This window comes from Indicator indicator, chromosome 4, assembly GCF_027791375.1.
Source record: "Indicator indicator isolate 239-I01 chromosome 4, UM_Iind_1.1, whole genome shotgun sequence".
In the NCBI taxonomy this organism is placed as follows: Eukaryota; Metazoa; Chordata; class Aves; order Piciformes; family Indicatoridae; genus Indicator; species Indicator indicator.
Window position 1 is genome coordinate 8723699 of NC_072013.1, and position 22371 is coordinate 8746069.

The 22371-nt window shown below is 40.2% G+C and overlaps 1 protein-coding gene across 1 annotated transcript in view; it reads left to right on the top strand.

The window, feature by feature from the left end:
- Window positions 1–19709, top strand: part of LOC128981329 (cytosolic phospholipase A2 epsilon-like) — a 32738-nt gene extending 13029 nt beyond the window's left edge. The window contains exons 3-20 of the mRNA XM_054400057.1: window positions 2079–2215; window positions 5779–5910; window positions 6935–6975; window positions 7459–7501; window positions 7697–7760; window positions 8309–8472; window positions 8723–8815; window positions 9323–9360; window positions 9995–10130; window positions 11632–11768; window positions 12583–12805; window positions 13359–13473; window positions 14011–14148; window positions 15995–16102; window positions 17209–17403; window positions 17811–17977; window positions 19082–19268; window positions 19501–19709. Coding sequence (XP_054256032.1) covers window positions 2079–2215; window positions 5779–5910; window positions 6935–6975; window positions 7459–7501; window positions 7697–7760; window positions 8309–8472; window positions 8723–8815; window positions 9323–9360; window positions 9995–10130; window positions 11632–11768; window positions 12583–12805; window positions 13359–13473; window positions 14011–14148; window positions 15995–16102; window positions 17209–17403; window positions 17811–17977; window positions 19082–19268; window positions 19501–19709 — 2327 coding nt within the window. The remainder of the gene's footprint in view (window positions 1–2078; window positions 2216–5778; window positions 5911–6934; window positions 6976–7458; window positions 7502–7696; window positions 7761–8308; window positions 8473–8722; window positions 8816–9322; window positions 9361–9994; window positions 10131–11631; window positions 11769–12582; window positions 12806–13358; window positions 13474–14010; window positions 14149–15994; window positions 16103–17208; window positions 17404–17810; window positions 17978–19081; window positions 19269–19500) is intronic.
- Window positions 19710–22371: the final 2662 nt, after the last annotated feature.

Here is a 22371-nt window from a genome sequence, read left to right on the forward strand (position 1 = left end):
TCACTCTTATCTGCTTCTCTGGTATTAGTAACTATGCAAAGTTAATACTGTCTTTTTTAAATGTTAGAAATCAATGGGAAAACTGTGGAAAAGATTGTGTGTGGGGGTGTAAGCTAAAGAATTTTTTTATCACTTCCTTTACTGGGAAACTGTTGTCTACAGGTCCATTACACAGATTCTGTATTTTAAAATTGCAGTAATCAGTCTAAAAATATCCTAATATTACTTATGAGAACTGTAGGCATCTACATTTGTGATATTAATTTCTTCCCTGATATGGACAGTAAAGGAGAAACTATCAAATGCATGCAGAAAAACTGGAAGATGTTTCATGTTCAGGCAGTATCTCTGAGAAGACTTGAAAGATAAATCATACACGACCTGGTTGTGCAAATTGAGTTAAGCAACACCTGTTCATTGCCACACGGGTTATACTACAACTTTAAAAGAAAGTGTGGAATGAGAACCAGGAGACTGGTAGAGAAAGAGTAATGCAGTTACTGAGAAGGCAGCCTCTTCTTGTGGATTATGTAGAAATATTTAAAACAGTAGTTATTTTTTGTATAATGCTTTTTAATCACGGGGTGTCAAAGCAGATTACAAAAGAGGAAAGGATCATTATCACTGCTTTATTGACAGTGATATTGCAGATAGAGAAGCAAGATAAATTTAAATTGAAGCAATTGCTCAGAGTGACTTAGCAGCTTGGAGCAGATGTAGGACTGGAGCCAGAGTGTCATGAGACCTTTTCCAGCAGGTTTCTCCACTTAGTCATGCTGCCTCTCAGCATGTATCCCACTGTACCAAATTCCTTGTTACACCCAAATCTGACTGTTACTGTCATTACAAAACAAGGTTTTAGAGCTGCAAACACCAGAGACAGTTATAGTTGCCCAGCAGAAAAAGTAAACGTCAGTTGTCTAAAAATAGGTGTGAAGAGCCTATAGAACTGACAGACAAACAGCAGTTTTGCTCCAAATAGGAGAGTCAGAAAAGATGAACAGCATTGCAGAAAGACTAAGTCCCACTTCCCTTCACTGTATTATCAGAGTTTCAGTTTCTTATCATAGGCTCATGAAACATCAATTCTTCTATGTACATGGGAGCAGATGCCCAGCACTGCTTCCTGCTAAAAATCCCGTCATCGTCTTATCAGTATCAGAAGCCTAACCAGCAAAAACTCTGTACATAGGATTAGCACACAAAAGGAAAGTTAGCTGTGCAGACATACATGTACCAAACCTGCCTCTCACCTCAAACTCTGGCAATCCCCAAGATACAACTCATCAACTCCCTGCAACAATGCCCAGCGTAGCTGTTTGCCCCAGCTTGAGTCTGGGGGCAGTTTGTGGGAGCTCACCATGAAGCAGCCTCCACACATTATAAAGATTTAATGCCGTACTTGTAGTTAACTGTGCAACCTTGTGTTGCATTGATGTCTTTCTCAAAAATCAGCGGTTTCTTCAGTACCAAGGCTGAAAGTTTCAGTCAGTTTTTGCTAATTTTTTGATGGTGAAAGGATGTGCTCATGTGTTGGGTGAGAAAGTTGGCTCATGGCATGGATTGGTTACAGCTTTAGTTCTTCTGTTCACTTCTCAAGAGTGAAGAATAAAGTTACATGCTTGTCTAAATGCTCAAGGAGTTCAGTAAGTATTTTACCCTTTAAAAAGATTCTCTTAAAATCATAGAATGGCTTAGACTGGAAAGGACTTTATAGATCATATACCCCAACCTCGCTGCCACAGGCAGGAAAGCCTTTCAACTTTTTTTTCCTCTGTCATAGAAATCTGTTGATTTGCAACAAACAGGACATACTAAGGATGGGTTTTGTTAACTGTTGACAACTGTTGACAACTGTTGTTGTTGTTATTATGACAGCTTCTTTGAATCTCTGTTAATGACCAGAGTTCCCACCTGCAGGAGGAAACAAATAGTAGTGAGTGCTATTGAATGATGACATTCAAGAAACTAGAAACTGTATCTCCTTTTTGCAGCTTGTTGTCTGCACAGGGCTATAGGGCTAGGCTCCAAGATATTTATGGTGATTTGTTTGTTACAATATCTCTTTTCAAATACAGTCAGTCAAACTGATTGCTATGTAAGCCTGTCCTTGCCCTCTGCTTCCCCTGAGACTGTCCGGACCAAAACCATCAAGAACTGCAAAGATCCAGTATGGAATGAAACGTTTTCCTTCAGGATCCAGAGCCAAGTAAAAGTAAGATGCAGAGTTCATTTGGGGCTTTTTGTTGTTTTGGGTTTTTTGGTCTGTGTGTTAGTTTGGTTGGGGGGTGTGTGTGTGTGTGTGTGTGTTGTTTGTTTGATTTTGGTTTCTTTTCTTTTTCTTTTAGGGCAAAGAGCTCATTGTGTTATTGATATGTAGGATACCACAAAAATAAATATATATGAGAGATGACTAGGCTATGGGTAAAGAGGATTTTCAGCAGCAAAGCCAAATTTTATTTTCTGATATATAAAATATAGACAAGATAATTCACAACTATTCCTATGCTGTTCTATCACTTTTCACTTCTTCTTTTTCCTTCTTTAAAATCACTGCTTTCCAAGAGTAAGATGAGAATTTCAGAATGAATTGAACAGCATGAAAGACACGCATGAGCTAAGTAGTAGAAGCATCACTGTGTTGTACTTTTTACCATTGCTTTGGAACTACCTGCAATTAAAAACAAAATAAATCAGAAAGCATCAGTTAAAGTTTGTGAAAGAAGACTAGCTGGGCTTTTACCATGATGATAATGTTAGAGCTTAAGAAGATTTGGAAGTCCCACTGTCTGCTCCCTCCAAAAGATATCATCAGCGTTAGAATCTAGGAGTCCATGAAGATGAGTGAAAGGCCAAGTAAGCCAAGCTTACTTCACACCTGGGGCAATCAAAGTCTGCTTTACTACTTGAGCCCTTAATTTGCTGGTGCTATGGCAGAGCAGGACAAGAGCATTTTGCCACTTGCAGAATCAGTAGGCCAGTCTCCTGGTTCTCGTGAGCATGATTGAAATCCTCTAAATGAGCACTCAGAATAACTCAAACTGATCCTGCACTACAGGATGTCTATTCAGCAAACACTCTTGACTTTATCTACACAAGTTGCTCATGATACAAGTTCTCAGTTTTCCTTCCACAGAGTTAGGTGGTACTGACCCTGTTTGGTATTGCTCTTGGCTTTAACGTGTCTGCCAATTTGTGGCCTACATCCAGTGCTTTCCTTACAGACATGAAAAAATTCTGGATTCTTTCAAAATACCAGTGAGGCACAGTTTCATTGAGCCCTGTAGATTTATCAGGGAGGCAAAAGACAAGGGACAAGGCAAAAGAGAAGGGACAGGCATTGCAGCATGGGAACAAGCACCCACTGATCTGCCACTCTTGCACTGAAACATCTGATATTTGCAGTGGTTCATGACTGATAGGTCTGTCAAAACTGCAACACCACATATAACAGCTGAAAAAAATACCTTGGCCACAGGAAGCTGCTTGAACTAGTCCTTCACAGAATAATATTTAGGAACCCTTACATTTATTGTGCAGTAAGTTTGCAGCAGGAGACAGGACACGTGGCATTAGCCCAAATGATTTTCAGCGTGTGGGAACAGCAGCATGGTGGTTACTGTGGTTTCAGCAGGGGTTCCACAAAATGTATCCTGAAGATCTGGGACAACCAAAGCATTCTGGCATGTTTGTGTCTCAACAGACTAAGCTAAGGCTCTCAGAGGTATCTCTGCATATACTGCAACTGCTCAGCTCATTACCCTCTGGGTAGAGACAGTCTGCTGATCTGATGATTTTTTTTTTTTTTACCTTGTCTGTCTTATGTATCATTGAAGTATTCATCTTTCTAAAACATGGGAGCCAGAGCTCTGTAGAATTGTATAATACACTATCACCATGGAAGAGAAAAGCTCTTCTGGGTATGTTGGGCTGGTTCCCATCAGGAACAGAAGCATTTACTGAAAGGCATTTGTTTTGCTAAATGTCTGACAACGGTTTGTGAGGGAAGCTTTCCTGTGCTGGTGCTGTGGGTAGAGCTCCCCTAGTTCCAACAGAGCCACACTGCCTGGAGCTGGTGCACACAGCCCCACTGAGGGTTGGCTCTGCTCAGCACCTGGCTCCCAGCAATGCTACCTTCATATCCTCTGTCAGCAGCAGATAGAAATGGTGAACTGCCCAGAGAGCCCCAGCTGCTTCCCACACATTCAGCCCACAGAGAACCTCCTTAGCCAGCCTGCACCCTGTTCATGCTCCTCCTGGCTAGCCAGGTGTAACTGAGGGATGTCAGTCAGTCAGTAAGGAAATAAGTCAGCCATTTTAGCCAAATAAAGACAGTCTGTTGCTGTATCACAGCTAGGAAAGCTGATCTTCTCTTCAGTGTAAGCCTGCCTTCTACAAACTGACCTACAGCTTTTGCTTTTAAGCATATGCCCTCCTTCACCTTCTGTAACCCTTCACAGGATATTTATGACTGGCATGTAAACTAGGCCACTGCCTCTTTACAGTTACACTGTTTCTCTTAACAAGAATGGTGGGCAGGAGCTCACTGCTGACCATCTCAGCCTCAAACAGAATTGTGGTTTTTTTTTTGTCTGAAACAGAGTGTGATGCATTTACCTATATGGCCTTAAAGGGCAGCAGGCCTACTCTATTCTGATAGCAAACTGCAAACTCCAGTTCCCTACAGCTTGCCATCTCTCACTTGCTGGTTTCTTATAGATCTCAAAATGAAATATTTGGATTCAGGATCATCTTAGTTTCTGTATATTTGTATATTCAATCACTTCACCAGGTCTTCTGGACCTTTCTGTGACTCATTGTGAACTTTTAAGGCAACAAAGCTCACGTGCTCACTCTTTTTGTGCAGGAGTTTTTGTGTGAGACCATGTACCTACCTGTGCATCTTTAATAAGCATCATTTAAACCTCTTAGCAAGTTTCACTTAAAGCTGATGGACAAGTAAGAATCTCTGAGAAAAGAGATCCCTGTAACTTACATGAGAATGAGCTACTGAGTATATGGAGAGAGGTCTGAACTATTTCCCCAGTGAGAAAAGAGTTGTTGATGTTAATTTGCTCAGCATTCTGGAAGGCTCCTCTGAGCAAATCAGAACAGGGGCCATTATCCCTCAAGTCCATTCAAAGAAGCAGGTGATGGAGGAGGGAGAGGTGGAGATTTGTGCTGTGGGAGGAAGGAAAAGGAGATTTGGAGGTATAGGATACAGTCTGATGGAAATATGCCTTTGTTCTGCTGCTTTCTGTGCTTTTTTTCCCACCAATTTAACAAAAGCTGTTTATGTAGATTCCATGGTAATTATCTCTATGTGATCTGTTTAACAATTTACAGGATATAATTATGCAACCATGCAGTAATTACATGATGCTTCCTTAACATGTTTTAGTCATTGCTTATATCTAAAGAGTATTTTTTCTTCACCAATAACACCACTAGATGGTTTCCTACAGTTCAGGGAAAAATGGTCACCTCAAACCAAATTAGAGGTCAAACATGTTTTTCAATATGGGAGATACATATTCAATGCTTCTCCTAGACTTTGACATTCAAATTACTCTGCTGGGGAAAAAAAATCAGCAATAAACCCACCTGTGTTACATTCAGAGTACTTTTCTTCAGCTCTGTGTGGATGAAAAGGCTGTGAGTGCTCTCTCACTTCTCCCCATCCTTTCTCTGTCTTCCTTAATGTGCTGAGCATGTCATCTTGTACCTTCATAAGGTGTCAACATAGAGGTGTTCCTAATCCTGCACCTCTGTTCACAGAATATTCTTGAGTTGAAAGTCTATGATGAAAACGAAATCACAGAAGATGACCTCCTCTTCACTGTCCTCTTTGATGTTGCTAAAATCCAGCTTGGAGAAACAGTTCACTTGACTTTTCAGCTAAATCAAAAGGTGAGGAATAAACCTGCTGTGTCAGTGTGAGCTGAAATTCTCCCCCCCCCCCCCCCCTGCCCCGACAATTCCCCCCCCTTCCTTGGCCACAGGAAGGAAATAAATTTCTGATATTCCCTCCTAAATAACATCTTGTAAAAAAAAAAAATGTAGGTGGGAGGGTTTCTTTCTTATTGGCTTGCACTTTTTGTATGTTGTAAAATACCCTCCAAACATTGTTCAGCGAAGTCGACAAGATTTACCTCTCTGCCCTTGATACAATCCTGAAAATTTTTACCAGCTCCTCAAATCTCTTTGGGTTTTCATGACACTAAAGTTCCTTTTTTTTTTTCTTTTAAAATGTTTTTCTTAACTCTGTTGCTCAAATAGCTTTTGTTTGCTGAGGTGCTAAACCCCACTGAGGGACAATTGCTGTAACTGTCTCGTTACTTCAATGTGTGTGAATAGATGCATGGTGACTTCAGCATGGGATCTGGGTGTTCCATTTGGATAATTTTATAGATTTTTCTGGTTTAGTGGCTTTTCTTATAGGGTTTGTGCTAGTGTTCAGCTCTACAATGATATTGTCAGGCAGTCTATATTAACTTGTCTGGTGACTGGTCACTGTGTTGTCCATGTTATAGGAGTTCTTTTGATCAGAAGAATTGAGAATGCATTTTGTTAGCCCACAGTATCAGTCTTCTGATAATGTTACCCAGAAAAAAACAAGGCTTTAGATAGTTTTAAGCCAGCATTTATTGCAGGCTTTTGACTGGGGGTTGTTTATGTGACCATTTAACTTCTGCCTCACCACAGAATGGACAAACGCAGTCAGCCTGGGGACTGATGGTTAATAAAGGAAGGAGAATACTTCCAAATATCACTTTAACTTGATTGATTTCACTTATGTGAGCATACCCTACAGAGGGAAGGAAATTTGATTTTAAGATCTGTTTCAGGAACCAGACTAATAATTGACAACCATAGCCAGTGAGAAATGAAATTAAATGAATCAAAATGCTTACGACGAATGAATCTTTTACAGACACAAGAGATGCTGGAGGTTGAGTTTACATCGGAAAGCATGTGAGTAAAATCCCCAAAGAACTACCCCTTGCAAAAGGAAGCAGTCAAACATATGTTAGCATTGATTGTAATAGAGTTTTAAATTCTCAGCATCACAGGCATAGTTGGTATTTATCAAGTTAGCTGTATATTGGCTAAAGCAATGTTTGATAACTACTAATTTGTTTATTTGCTGGAAGAGGGAGAGAAGGATACTAAAAAAGGCACCCACTGTGCTTATTTATAATTGTTTACCATTATCATTAAAAAAATAAGGAAGACACATTTCAGATGTCTCCTATGCTTATTACCGTTGTTTACTGTTATCATTAAAAAAAGAAGAAAGGCACATTTCATATGTCTCCCAAAATTAAAAATCAGTAACATGTTTGAGACTATGCTGGACAAGGCAACCTGTAAGGAAGGTGTTAGTCCTTGGTGCTCATTTAAAGATGTATTTAGGTCATTTAAATTCAGATTGCAATTTTTTTCCCTGTCTTTCAGACCAGTCCCTCCTGAGAAGCTTGTCACTAATGGTGTATTAGTGGTAATGTTGCACTATTTCTCTCCTATGTTCGTTTTCATGCTAGTGATAGGAGTGGTGAATCTGGCAGGTGCCTTAACACCTCACTGTGGGCAGGGCTGAAGAGGAGGGAGATGTGGGGTCTGACAGTGCATTGAAGAGACTCAGATATAACATGTTTTGTGTAATTAATTCTCTCATCTTTCATCCCTGCTACAGTCTCGTGAAATGTCCTGCTTGGAAGTCCTGGTGGACAATAAATGGACAAAGAAAGAACCTTCAGGTTAGACTTTGAAGTAGAAAACAAAAACCTTATTTCATGATAAATTGAAAATTTCTCAATTTTTTGGGGTCATTTTCTTATCTGGTAGTTTTCCTGCTTTATTCTTAAAACTAGGGCACAGGAACCAGGTAGTTAGGAGTATAGTCAGGGTCAACACTTAACAACAGTATGTCTGTGCTGACTAACTACAAAAATGGGACTGAAATTAGAGTGAAGGACAGGAGTGATAATGAATCTTGTTAGTGATGTAAAATAGATTGTAAGTTATTGAGATAAAAATATATATTTACATTTTGCTACTGCTGTTTTATTAGCTCTTTGTTTTATTTTATTTTTATTCATTTATTTTTTAATCCTCCTTACTCTAATGTTTTAGAGTTGGTTGGATAAGCAGAATCTGTGAGCTTTTAGGCATTGTTGAATGTTTTGTATATAAAAATGACAGTGTTGAATGACTGTTGAATGTTCTCTTTCTGAGAACAAAGACATTAACTTCTCTATGTTTTTTATTAATGTTTTAAATTTATTTATTTATTTATTTATTTTAGAAAAAGACTTCTTATTTTCAGTGAAGGGATCCTATGAAGAGAGCCAGACCCTCTCTCTGGGCTCATCCAGGCAACCCACGCTGTCACTGGACTTCCATTACATCAAGTACAGCCTGTCAGAGCTGCGTGTGGCTCTGGCAGAGAAGAAGCCTTGTTTCTGCTTGGTATGTGATTGGCAGCATGAGTAAACACAGTAAACTCATGGATTTCCATACCTGACTGAGGCACATGAAAAGAACTTGTATTTTGTGATTTCTGCTATGGAAGAGCACTGTACACTTTAAGATCCCTAAATATTAGATGTCAGCTTGGAAGCTGTTGCATAGTGACACCGTTCGAAAAAAATAAGTTGGTGATAGCACATTTTGTAGTGTATACATGAAATATTTTTCTACATACTGTTTTGTTTTTCAGTGTACCTCAAGTGAAGAGAGAAAAGACTCCCATGCATCTCTCACTATTCCTCTGGATTCACTTCCCTTCAAGGAGAAAGTAGCAGTGGCAAAGGTGATTGGTACCAGCTTTTTAGAATAAATATGAAGCTATGGACCAAAGATCAATAGGCAGGAGTTACTCAGGTCATTGTGAAGAAGGCATTTGGGTATGCAACTGCTGGTGCCCTTACATTCTTAGCAGAGAGGGTTATGGACCTGTAGAACCAAAAACCACAGCCAAATGTTTGACAAAGTAATTTCTGTGACCAGCTTGGGCACTCATGTAAATTAGAGCAAACACAAATAATGAGGCAAGATGGGGCACACTGGCAGAGCTGGTGATAGTTTTTATTGTATACTACTCTTTGCATCCTCAGTATAAAACAATTTAAAGAAAACAAAGAGGATTTGGAGTCTTAAAAATCAAATGGATTTTCTGACTGTTATGGCTTTGTGGCTCCAACATGGCTCTTAGGAGAAGTGAAAGGCTTCAGAGCTGACAGGACATAAAATCATCTCCAGTGCTTCTATTGTGGTTTGTTGGTTTTGTTTTGTTTTGGTTTGTTTCTTTTTTTCCTAGGATGAAACAATCAATTTACATGTGAAGTCAAATGACTGGTAAGAAATTCTCTCTTTGAGTTTTGTGGTTGTGAAAAAAAGATGCTGCTCAGCGTTTTGATTTCTTACCTTCTTCTGAAACAGAGACAGGAGGTATTCATTCAGTGATTGTATTTATCCCTGTCTACTCTGTGTTAGTTACCCATGTCCAGAAAGAGAACTGTTAACTGTGCTGGATGAAATTTCCTCTTATACTACTGTCCAGTTTGCACAGGGAGATTAATCTTTCCTGCCAGCAAAATCCATGGAGCTATGAGTTTATACCTTACTTTCCTTACTTGTAAAGGATTCAGAGTATTTGTATTTATAAAACTTTCAGGCAACAAATCCTAAATATCTCACTGTTTATAGTATCTATATATGGATTTATGTTAGACATTTATTAAAAATTAGTGTGGCAATAAACAATATTTCTGGTTTGGGGATTATTCAGGGCCTTTTTGTTTTTATTTTTATTCTCTGTAAGAATTAAACTCTCTTGGCCTTTTCTCCACCTTGTCTATACTGCCTGTGATGTGCTTTTTTGGGGCCTTTTGCTAAGCCTATTAGTACAGTCTGTAACGTGTGAGCATGGGTCCAGACATGGGTTGTAAGTGATTGTGCACATCCTATTTAACCCTGGACTTTGTTTGAGGTCAAGAAACTTAGATGTTCGCTTGGATTTTGATCTGTGTATGGAGGAGAAAAATTTCCTGCAGAAAAGGAGGAAGTTTGTGGCTTCTGCTCTGAAAAAAGCCCTTCATTTAGAGCAAGACCTACAAGACCATGAGGTATGGAGATCACCATGCACCATGCTGTGTAACAGAAACGTGTTTGCTTGTAGCCTTTTGCGTATTGTTCTTTAACCAGCCCTGATGTATTCAGTGCCCCATGTAAAGCACTGAGAAAAGTTTAGATGAAACCATGTGAGAGCATTGGTAGTATCAAACCCAGCTGGCATGCATGTTTGCTCAGAAAACAGGATGTCATAAATCAGAAGATTTTCCCTATCTTTTTTTTTTCTTTTTCATTTGTGAATTATAGATCTGGCTAGTCCTGCTCTCTTAGCTGAACATTCAGTCACCAAGGCCTTACCAGGTATTTTACATTATCAGATTTTGGAAGGGGAAAACCTAACACTAAGTGGCACGTAACACTGATGAGAATGTTTCTTATCACAGACTGCCTCCTCTGGTGCCTATCATCTCAGCTCTGTTGTCAGTCTGACAGCACAAAGGCATTACACATATTTGTTTTCTCATTTGTCTGCCTGGGTTAGGGTTTTGTTTTCTTCATGTCCATACTGGTGTGTGGGGATGATTGGTGCTTTAGGGGGGAAACATGGGCTGTGATCAGGTACTTCAGAAATGAAGTTTTCATTTTGAGAGGTTATTTTTTTTTTTTTTTTCATTTGGGCAGGACAGATGGACCAAAGACATGTGAAACAGTATATGGCAGAATGGTTCTAGGTGTTATAAATGATGTCCCTGCTCACAAACTGATCACATCAGTACATCATTTCTCATTAACACGTCAGTTTCAGTGGGAAAAAAAGCAGTTTCTTAAGTACAAGATTTTTTAGAATTAGTGCTTCTGATGACTAATTTCAGGTTTTTGATTCCAGCAGAATGTTGTTTTTTTTTTTTTTCAGTCACATAAACCCAAATCAGAATATTTTGCTTTGGTGTGAAATCCTTTATTTGAATCAGGCCACTACTGATTTTTTTTCCCTTGATGCAGTTATCTGGAAGTATATATGGGAAATGTCGTCTGGATCCTCTGCTCTCAGTGGTTTTTTTTTCAGAATTTTGTCTTGTAACACAATTTCCATGCAATCAAGCTTTGTTGTTCACTGCAATTATATACTCTAAGTACTTTACAGGAAATGTAATCTAGTCATTATACTTACAAAAGAGGATGAGCTCTGCTTGCTCTTGGAATAGATCTCTTACACAACGATGTTCCGCTAAAGAAAATGCAGTCTGATATTGAAATGCCTGGAAAGAGCAACTTTTGAACTGTTCTGGTAAGGCAGTGTGTAACAACTTGGAATCAAAATTGTTTGATTTTGATCAAAAAAAGGTCAAAATTAGCTAATGACCAAAATTTTTTTCCCCTTTTGAAAACCATCACAACCATTTTTTCCATCTTTTTTTTTTTCCCCATACTTGGGGAAATGGAGAAATGCTGGAATTTCTCGTGGGACAGAATTGCAGCAACTCGCTCAGCTCTGATCACATGTGCATGTAAACTAAGTTGTTGCTTACCACTGCTGTGTTGGTATTTAAACAGGTACCAGTCATAGCAGTCATGACAACAGGAGGTGGCACCCGGGCACTGACATCTTTGTTAGGCAACCTGTTGGGTCTTCAGAAGCTGGATCTCTTAGATGCTATTTCATACATCACTGGATCATCTGGTTCAACATGGTAAGGAGATCCTGAACAAAGGCATTATTTGTCACCTCCATAGTCTGCTGTGTGAGAGATGTATTCATTTTGTTTTGGTAAAGGAAGATGTACTACTTCAGTCTCAAGTTTTTTATGGTTGCATTGGGAGCATATTGCCTGAACCAGTGCACGGCCTAGGCACTGCTTACACAGAATCACAGACTGTTAGGAGCTAGAAGGGACCTCAAAAAATTATTCAGTTGAATGCCCCTGCCAGAGCAGGATCACCTGTACCAGATCACACAGGAATGCATCTAGATGGGTCTTGAATATCTCCAGAGAAGGAGACTCCACAATGCCCCTGGGCAGCCTGTTCTAATGTTCTATTGCCCTCACAGTGAAAAAATTCTTCTTCATGTTCACATGGAACTTCCTATGCCCCTTGTCCTGTCATTAGACATCACCGAGAAGAGCCTGGCTCCATCCTCTTGGCACTTACCCTTTGCATATTTATAAACATTAATGAGGTTACCCCTTACAGGGAACAACATTTTCTTTAAGGCTTTGTTTCACCTCTAGGATCTTTTCTAATGAATGACTCTGATCACAGTTTTGTGCATAAACCTACCTAGCACAGAGAGGGGTTTGCAAGTCTTCAGGTTTCTCCAGTGATTTGAGGGGTTCCTTTTTTCTTTTCTTTTTTTTTTTTTCCCTTCCTTTTCAATAATAACCAAAACCCAAAAGATGTTTTTAACTAACATCAGGATAATTTTATGTGGTCTTTAAATCCAAGTCTAAAGAGTGAAAGCACCTCAAGTATCTGACAATATACTTCCTTTATTTTTTTCCCCAGGACTTTGTCCCATTTGTATCAGAGCCCTGACTGGTCACGCAAAGATCTATCCAAACCAATTAGTGAAGTCCGCAGACATATGACTAAGTGCAAACTGAGCTGCTTTTCCCTGGAGAGCTTGAAGTACTATGACAAGGAGCTAAAACTGCGGAAACAAGAGGGATACCAGATCTCCAGCATTGATTTTTGGGGGCTTCTGCTGGAAAAAGCCTTAAGTGATGGGGTAGTGTGTCTCTGTTTTACCTAACAGCTACTGAATACTGTTGTATGGCAAATGAAGCTCCAGGGATAGATGCTAGCCTAAGAGCATACTACCATAATCCAGCAGATAGTTTCTGCTGGCTACAAAGCGAAGGATTTGTACCCACATGTCTCTCAACACAATATTATCAGCCCAAGGGCTATTCTGTAGAGCAGAAAACCTTCTACCAGTATGAGTATCTGAGCACCTAACAGCAGAGTCCTGCCCTTGGCTTCTTTTGCTCTGTTCCTCCCTGTGAGAACTTAAATAATCCACATAAAGTATATGCATATACTGAGAAGAGTGAGAGACCATTGTCCCACAGTTTACTTGCAATTAATTAAGCTTAAGTGTATGTGTAAATGTTTAGATCATTCCTCGGTTAAAAAAAAATGTCTGGGCACGAAATGAGTGGAGAGAATAAGAAAATTAAGATGGAAGCAGGTTGTTATTTTGTTGTAGTCTTGTAAACCCACACACTATGCCAAGAAGGTCCTTTGGTTTTGCTCTTTTTCTGTTTCTGGTCAATTCACAGAAGAACAACCACAAACTCTCAGATGAGCAACAGGCACTGAGTCAGGGTCAGAACCCCTTACCTATCTACATGGTCCTCAACATCAAACAAGACTACAGCCTTTCAGAGTTCAAAGGTGATGGCAAAACTGAGCTCTATCTGGACTTGGTTGGTGTTCAAATGATCTGCATTATCAGTTTCTGGCATGTCCTGCAATCACTTGCACTTGCTGTGCAAGAGATTCATAAACAGTTCCTTTTTCTCCTTAACTTCCTCTTACATTTCTAGACTGCCTAGGCTCTGGAAGGAGCTCATCTTCCATGGGGCAGGAGAAATCCAGGGGAGGTACTTAAGGACAGCCAAGGTATTCACAACTCAAAGCCTTGGCTCTACATGTAGGGTAACTTAGGCTAACTCCTTTTGGTATAAAGTTCACTTATGTCTTATCTGCAGAGGCTCATTGGACTGTTCTGATTGAACAGGTTTGGGAAGCATTACTGACTGAGCAGCTGAAACCAGCTGAATGATAGCTCCCTACCCTGAGGAAGTCGATTCTGTATTTACCTTGCTGTTGGGGTTTCTCCTGCATCTGCTTTTGTCTCATTTCAGAGCCCTTCCTGCAGGGAGGTAAGGATAGGACTGATGTTTAAAAGTTCCTTTTGTCTTTCTGCAGAATGGGTGGAGTTCACTCCTTATGAGGTTGGGTTCTTAAAATACGGCGCCTCCATTCGTGCTGAGGATTTTGGCAGCGAGTTCTTCATGGGTCGCCTGATGAAGAAGCTTCCTGAGTCCCGCATCTGCTTCATGAAAGGTGAAGTCCTCAATGTGGAAATTATATTACATGAAAACGTCATTTATTTTCAGTGTGTACAGACCCTGCATATTGCAACCAGTGCCCTGCAACATTCATGACTGAAGCAAAGCATACATCGTATTGTTTGCATCTCCGACTGAGCTCCTTAGCTGCTGAAGTTGGGCTAAAAAGTACTTTAAAGGAAGTTTTGTGATGACAGTGGTGTATTGTGTTCATACTCAAGGTGGCCAGGCAGCAAGCACACCCAAAACATCCAGGCTGGGCTGAGCTCTGTGTTCTCAGCTTCAACATCTGAATGAGGCTTGTGACCCTGCAGCCGTAAGCGCACCTTTTGGAAGGATAGAGGGGTGAAGCGATGTTGCCATCTAGTGATACAATGTGCAATGCCCTCCTGGGTTGCAATTAAAATGTACTATTAGTTATAGTGTGATAGCTGAAGAATAGAAGAACGGTGCCATTTGCAGGGCGTGGTAAGGCCTTTTCTCAGAGCATTGACTACAGCTGCAAAGATTGGATAAGCTTATGGGGACGCAAGACACTGAAGGTTCCAGAAGAAAGGCGAGGGTGCATGAAAGCTTGGCTGCTATCTTTCGCTCTGTTTAGTAAGAGATGCAAATACAGGTGCCATGAAAGTTCAGTGCAAGAGGTTAGAGAAACATTGCTATGTAATGAAGACCAAGTTTTGGTGGGACAACAGGCTTTGAAAGGCATTAAAATGCACAAGCAGCTCGTGAATCCTGGGACTCAGAAAACAGAGAAGGGTTACGAAGTGATAAGACACCAAGTGAAGACAGGAGAAACCAGAGGAGATGCCTTGTCACAGCAGGCCTGGACAGAAGCTTCTAAAGCTTCAGTGAGATGAGGATGTGTTGATGGAAACTGGCCATCTGCAAATGAACTCTGGTTGCTGGCTAAGTGTGAGCCAGAGAACCCATGTCTGATTCCTTCATTATGTACTTCTAATATTTCTCAAGTGAGTTCCATTCCTATGGGGACTTCCTGTGAAGCAGAAGACCCTTGGCTTCTTGTCTCACACCACGAAGAAGCCAGGTTTAAAAGGGAATTGTATTTCTGTTACTAACTTATGGAATGCCTAATTGTTGTATCATGCGGTTCAAACTATTGCATCTTTTGTACAGCTTTTGCAGAGCTTTCATTGGTAGGGATCTTAAAGACAAAACTCAGCGCTGCCTTCTCTGGCAGAGTTTCTCTCAGGAAGATCCAAAAGGCTTTTGGAGACTTCTGCACTGGGGAGACATTTTTCCATATTCTTTTAAGTGGGAGGATGAAACTGGAAGAAGGACTATGGGGATGAGAGTAACAAGGAGAGGGAGAGGAGTCTGACTCACAAGAACTTGTGGCGAGAGAAATCTTACAAAGGACAGTGTAAGTGAGGATGTCTTGTATTAGACAACTGCTTTGCAGACTATCCCAGACTCTGCTCTAGCAGCTTCCAAACAACTGAGTATATGGTTGTATATGACACACTTGGTAGACCAAATCCTTATTTCATGGGAAATGGCATGGTTTTACTCTCTGATGATAGTTGCTTATAGGACAGATAATGTTGGTTCACAGCATATTGGCAATAGCACATGGCAACGAATTACAGTGACCCAGGGTCCAAAAGAGTGTTTAAAACAGTAGGTTCCTCTTTGAGGACAGAGTGAGTTGCCACAAAAGAACTTCATACAGCTTTTGTGAGAGTTTGGAATTACTAAGGCTTTCTGATACCCCTTGCAAAGACTAAAGTTTTGTGGTTTGTTTATTTATTTATTATTTATAGATATTTGCAATTAAAATATTTCCAAAGCAATTTCACCTGTTCTCTACCATTGTACAGGCATGTGGAGCAATGTCTTTTCCTACAACCTCTTGGATATCTGGCATTCCTCAGATCCTACTCAAAGGCGCTCACTGAGGTGTACCCAACCCAGGACTGTTGATGTTGGTTGGTTACTTTTCTGTTTCTACTTTACCCACTGCCTTATGAATCTTGTTATGAATGTTACATTTAAATGTGTCTAGAGGGAAATTTTTTAGGCTTTTTACATCTTCAAATTGAAACCAATGCTGCTCACTGGTTTTTTTTTTTTTTTTTTCTTTTCCCCTGAGGTCTCATGTTGCTATGAATATGTAATTAGTTTCCCCCTCTGAATTTATTAATAGCAATATTACTTTTATTAGTCTCCCTTGGGTTGAATTTATACAAGGGATGATTTCCCACCAGATATAAAACTACTGGGTTTTTTAGCAGATCATCTTTGTCAGAGTCCTTTCTGTGAAACTGCATGTTGTAACAAGCATCTCGGTGCTCTCTTCTCTCTCTGCCTTGAGTGATGGTACATTTTATATGTTGTTGTTGACAATTCAGATATACCCATTAAATGGAAATCCATTTCAGTTGTCTTTGATCCTGTTGTAAACTTGTGTTCTCCTTAAAGGTGTTAGCTGTATTCAGATGTGGTTAGTACGTTTTGATTTATGGGATTTTCATCACTTTCTCCATCTCACAACACTGAGATCAATAAATACTTGTGATAGAAAGTCATTAAGTCTCATTGGGTACCATTTGAGACAACTCTTTTTCTCTGCTCATTTCTATCTATATCTCCTGACAGTTCTGTTGTGTTTTCTTTTATTTTTATTTGTTTGTTTGTTTCCAAAGCTGTTTTGAAAGAAACTGGTCCAGATTTTCAGCCTACCTGACCTTCACACAGGGAATCTACCTGTAGCTTCTATCAAGCAGTAGATTGTTTTGTGGTTTTACTGGTTGGTGTGGGTGGGTTTTGTTGTTATTTGTTTGTATGTGTGGGTTTTTTTTTTTTTTTCAATTTTAGGAAGCTTGTTACTGCTCTGTCTTTGTTTTTTATACAATATGCTTTATTGACAATTGATTTTTCTCCTTCCTGCTTTAATTTGATTTTATGTTGCAATTAGGATCTTCTATCTCAGCTGTGTTTTGTCTGGCTAATATTAGGTGCCTTTTAGTGTTTTAAGTATTGCAAAGAACTATATGAAAAAAACCCCAACTTGTTCATTTCCTCTACCCTTCAGAAGGAGATGAGCCTTCCCCACCAGTCAGGAGCAATGAGTTAGACACCTACTTAGTCACCCCTGAATGTGGCATCATGGGCATCATTCGGCAGATCCTGACTGAGCGGGTGATGGTTTCAAAGTTCTACAACTTCCTAAAGGGGTTCCAGATGCACAATGAATACCTTCAGAGCAAAAGCTTCCATATATGGAAAGGTAAACATCCTTGAATTATCACTTTTTGTCTGCTTAGATAGTCGGTATTTTCATTGGTGAAGGCAGAGGATGAACAGGCTTTATTCCTCACTTTGGAAACAAAAATGTCAAGACAGCTAGGCAAATTTTATCCAGTCAGATCAGCTCCAAGAAGTCCCTTGATTCCAGGGGAGGGCAATGACTACTCATCAGAGACAGAAGAGAGGCAGCATAAGAAGTGAAGAAGCTTGGTCTTCTTACCATGGACAGGCTTTTAGTGTCAAGGGCTGAGTTTCCATAATGTGGCAGAGACTAGGAAAGCAAAAGTAGTGGGGAAACAAGAGGTACTTTTCCCTCCCTGATTAGCCAAGCAAAAGATATATTACTTCTCTAGTGAATCACTCATCATAACAAATATTTCCTTTTAGATACTGTACTAGAGAATTTCCCCAGCCAGCTGACAGAAACAGCAGAGTTCATGTGTCTGGCAGACACAGCAGGATACATCGACATCAGCTACCCACCACTCATGAGGCCGCAGAGAAAAGTGGATGTTGTCCTACACTTAAACTACTCTTCTGGATCACAGACATCGGTGCGATGACCACGCTGTGTGCTTTGAAAATGTCTGCTGCCTTTTAGCCTTTTTAGTCCTCTCCACCTCCTCAGGAGTCAGAATAATTTACATAGAAGAAACAGATTCTGGAAGAAATTTTATGTCTCTCAGAGGTGTTGCTAAATATCACGGTAAATCCTCTAAGGAGAAGACAATCTTTTATTAACCTTCTGATAGGTAAACTCCTGGACCTGTGTGTTTCTGGAATCTCAATATGGCTGTTGAGGCTACACTGCATATGGAATATTTCTCTGGAACTAGTACCACTATGCATGAACTCATTTGTCTTGTGATACCCATCTAAAGATATCCAGGTGCAGTTGTATTATAAGTAGCTTATCCAGCTGTCTTTAGAACAGTATGTTCTAAATTTTGGAAGGGAATTGCCCTTTGGCACCCTACCTGGTATTTCAAATAGCAGCTAATAACTTGATCTACAATTCTTGTGACTAGATATGCATAAGACAGAAGTTCTTGAAGACTAAAATTTTCATAGGCACCAACCAGATCCAGGTACCAAAATCTTATTTTCAAAAATTACTTACACACGTAAAAGATTAAATTAAAAGTTGAGTCAAGATCCTATTTGCTCCCAGATGCCTGCATCACATTTCATAATAATTTAAGGCATCTAAGACAGGAGCTTTTAAATATTTCATACCAAGTCAACGAAACGTTTGTACCTCTGTAAACTCATATTTAAAACCTGGTACCTTCTCAGATTCCTGTTCATTCTGCTCATTTCAGGATTTTCTCCAGTAAGGGGCATGTTCCTGTGTCCTATGCAATAAGCCCACCCTTGCCTGCAGCCAGGAACATCTTATTTATCTTGCAGATAAAGACTGAGGAGGAGGAGGTGAAACAAGAATCAGGAGTGAAAGTTGGGGCCTGGGTCATAAATTGTTCTGTTAATAACTAGTACTTAATATCTCACGAAAGACACAAAGGCCAGAAGAAATACTGGCAGTGAATGCTGGCCCCAGAGCTTTGTGAAGAGTCTTCGATGGATGCATTGTGCATTAGAAAAAGGTGGAGGGGGAATGTGGCAGAATTTCTGACCTTTTCTGTTTTTTCTGAACACAGCCTTTGGAAGAAGCCTCCAAATACTTCCTAAAGCAAGGAATCCCATTTCCCAAAATTAACCTGAGTGAAGAAGAAAAGAAAAATCTAAAAGAGTGCTATGTCTTTGAAGACAGAGAAACCCCAGAGGCACCAACTGTGGTGTTTTTCCCACTGGTGAATGACACCTTCAGAAAATACAAAGAACCTGGTAAGCTGTGGGACAGAGATGGTCTTTTCACCACTTGGCTGCCTCTTGGCTGTGTCAGGATGGGAGACATGGTCTAATATGCTCCATTCCATCCTCTGCTGTGGCTTCCATGGGAGAGAAATATGCATGTCTGCATAGTGAGGAGCAACATTGGGCCCCATATTGCGTCATGTGGAAAGTGAGATGTAGGAACAAGTCTGAACCTCATCAATATCCTTTCTTTATTTGGCAGGTGTGGAGCGCAGCCCTTCTGAGATGGCGCAGGGCAATGTGGATGTTTCCAGCGTTTTTTCCCCATACTGCTTACACAGCTTTACCTACACAGGGGAGGAATTCGACAAGCTGGTAGAACTGACCAGCTACAACATTCAGAACAACAAACATCTCATCCTTCAAGCTTTGAATTCAGCCATAGAACAGAAACGACAGCACAAAAAATAAACTACATCCTGAGTTTCAGAAAGATATCCACGTCACTTATTTTCTCCCTGGAGAAGAACCAAGACCTTTCTGGAATTGAACACAATGGACTTGGGAAAGTTCAAAGACTTGTCTCAGCCTGTGGTTCCTCTCCACCACGTGGCAATCAGAGATAAACTGATCAAACAAAATAGCCATTAGTCTTGTGCTTTATATATGTTGGATTTCACTGTGAGTGAACATTTTCCCCATGTACATACATGTGGATATAGTAAATCAAAGGTTAGGAGATATGGGGCTTAATACTGACTTTTTTAAAATGCAGGAATATGAGACAGCAATAAAATTTCTTTCAAAATTTACTACACTAGTAGAAGTTATATGTGAAATGAAGGTAAATGAGTTACAGATATTTAATTTATTGCAAAACTAGTGCAACAGAAAAAAATACATAAAAAATAAAGTGAACAATTTTCAAGAAAAAAAGAGAAACCTTTATTTTCCTACAATGTTAGCAAGAAATTTGGATAAAAATAACATGCAAAACTAAATACAAATGATACAGAAAATCTGAGATTTCACATGGAAAATGCAAATTTTCTATACTTCTGAATTTACAAGTTTTATTATACTGCTGATATTTAAGTTTGGAAAATCCTTGGAGGTGACCATTTCAAACCTTCTTGCAAGACAGAATCAGCTTTTCTGCTGCATGCTTAAGTACCTAACCTAGGGCTGTACCTTTCGCTTGAACACTCATTTATATAGAAGATCCAGCTCAGCATCCAAGTCTCATTAATTTTGACACGTTTAATAGTGTTTCCTGTTATTATAGGATGGGATGCTGTGAGAATAAAAATATTAGAGACTGAGAGACATTCAGATTTGTGTGGTAATAAGGCAAGCCTAGTCCTTTTCCATGATATCCATGGGTAATTCATGGGTAATTACATAACTTTGTCAGTCCCTTGACCACATATAGACAACACAGGCTCTAGGCAACTGCTATCACTAGCACAAAGCAATTTGTTCAAACTGCTTGTTTTTGAAATGAAGACCAAGATAATTATTTGCTTTATGAAAGATTTCAATAATGGAAATACTCTGTAAACCTGTTTCATTATGAAGATACTAATAAAAAAAAAAAAGATATTATTCTTCAGTCAGTATCAGCTGCCCTTAATTACTTCAAACGTAAATGAAATGCAGTAACTTGCCTGTTATGGAGAAATATGTATTGGCAAACAGAGCTATGAAAACGAATCATAATCAAAAGAGAAAATAAATCCCTAATTCAAAACGAAATGTGAACCTCTAAAAGACTGAAAACTTCTCTTCCCTCTTGCTATCATCTGTCTTGCTCCCTTCCTTCAAGCATTCTTTTATGCCTTGTCTTCCTCTAGCCTTTGTCATCTTGAGTCTCCCACACTCACCTCCTCTGACCTCAGCCCCCTTAGGGATGGTGTGTCCTTGCCCAACTGCTTTTCCAGGCCCTCACACCTCCATCCAATTTGCAGTCCTGATTCAAACCTCCAGTGTGCTGAAATGGCTGTTTATTTACTGGTGCTCATCAAGGGCTCCTCTCTTTGTGATCTCTGCTACTGAGTCATGCAGTCCCCTTTGGCATTGCCTCTCTTCTGCCCCAGCACTAGATTCCTCTTGGGCTTCTCTGTTTATCATTATGGCGAACCCATTTGGGGTGACACACATATTTGCTACTTCTCCCACCCACCCATTTTCCAGCTGGGGTTTTGGGCACCTTCAAGAGTTGTAAATGGACTTGTTCCCACCCCTGCCACCCAAGTCCTTTGATGAATCAAATGTCAAGAATTCTGCCTTTCTCTTGCTATCCCTGCTTTTAACCATGCATCTTTGCTTCCCTTGCTCTCTTTTGGGTTGTAGCCTTACCAGAAGTAAGCCCTATTTATTCCCAGCTTGTCACTAAGTCATGTTCTGTTTTACCTTCTGGGGCTGAACCCATCCCATCCCACCTCCCAGCAATTTGGTCAGGCCCACATGATAGCTCCTAGTGGTCCTTTCAGTATGGGTAAAGCTCTTGGACAAGAACTGGATCTTCTTGTCAGTTCTCCCCTTGCAATCCTCAAACTTCCATGACTTTTTTTTTCTTCAGGCACACCCACAGACACAATCCCACAGCAAGGTCTTTGCTGTGACACTGACAATACCTCAGTGTAAGTGTTCTGCACTGTTGAGGATGCTGAAAAAGGCCTGGCTTAAGCTTGCATACAGCCATCCTTTTCCTGGGGCACTGGGGGCATTTGCCAAGATATATGTATCAGCCCCATAGGTAATAAATGTTCCTGGGTTGAGGGGAGGGACAACAGGCCCATGCCGTCTGCAGCTGTTTTCTTCCTTTCTGAGGTAACACTGCGGTGTCTCCAGGTGACTGCTCCTCAGCCTGTTCTCTTGAATCCTCTCTAGCCAGTGCTCCTGGTCCATGCTTAATAGAGGTGCTTTGTTTGTGACTTAGGGGGTTGGTTAATTAATTTGGCTCATCTTATTTTTTATCATTGCATTTATTAATTAACTGTGCAGAACACGTTGCAGAAGGTCATTGGTTCTTGCAGGCCAGTGTGGAGGCTCCCTGTGGCCTTGTCTCCTGGCATTTTTTTTTCTGGTTCTGCTGCTACTGGGGCTTGTTCCCTGTCCTCAGCCTCTGGGC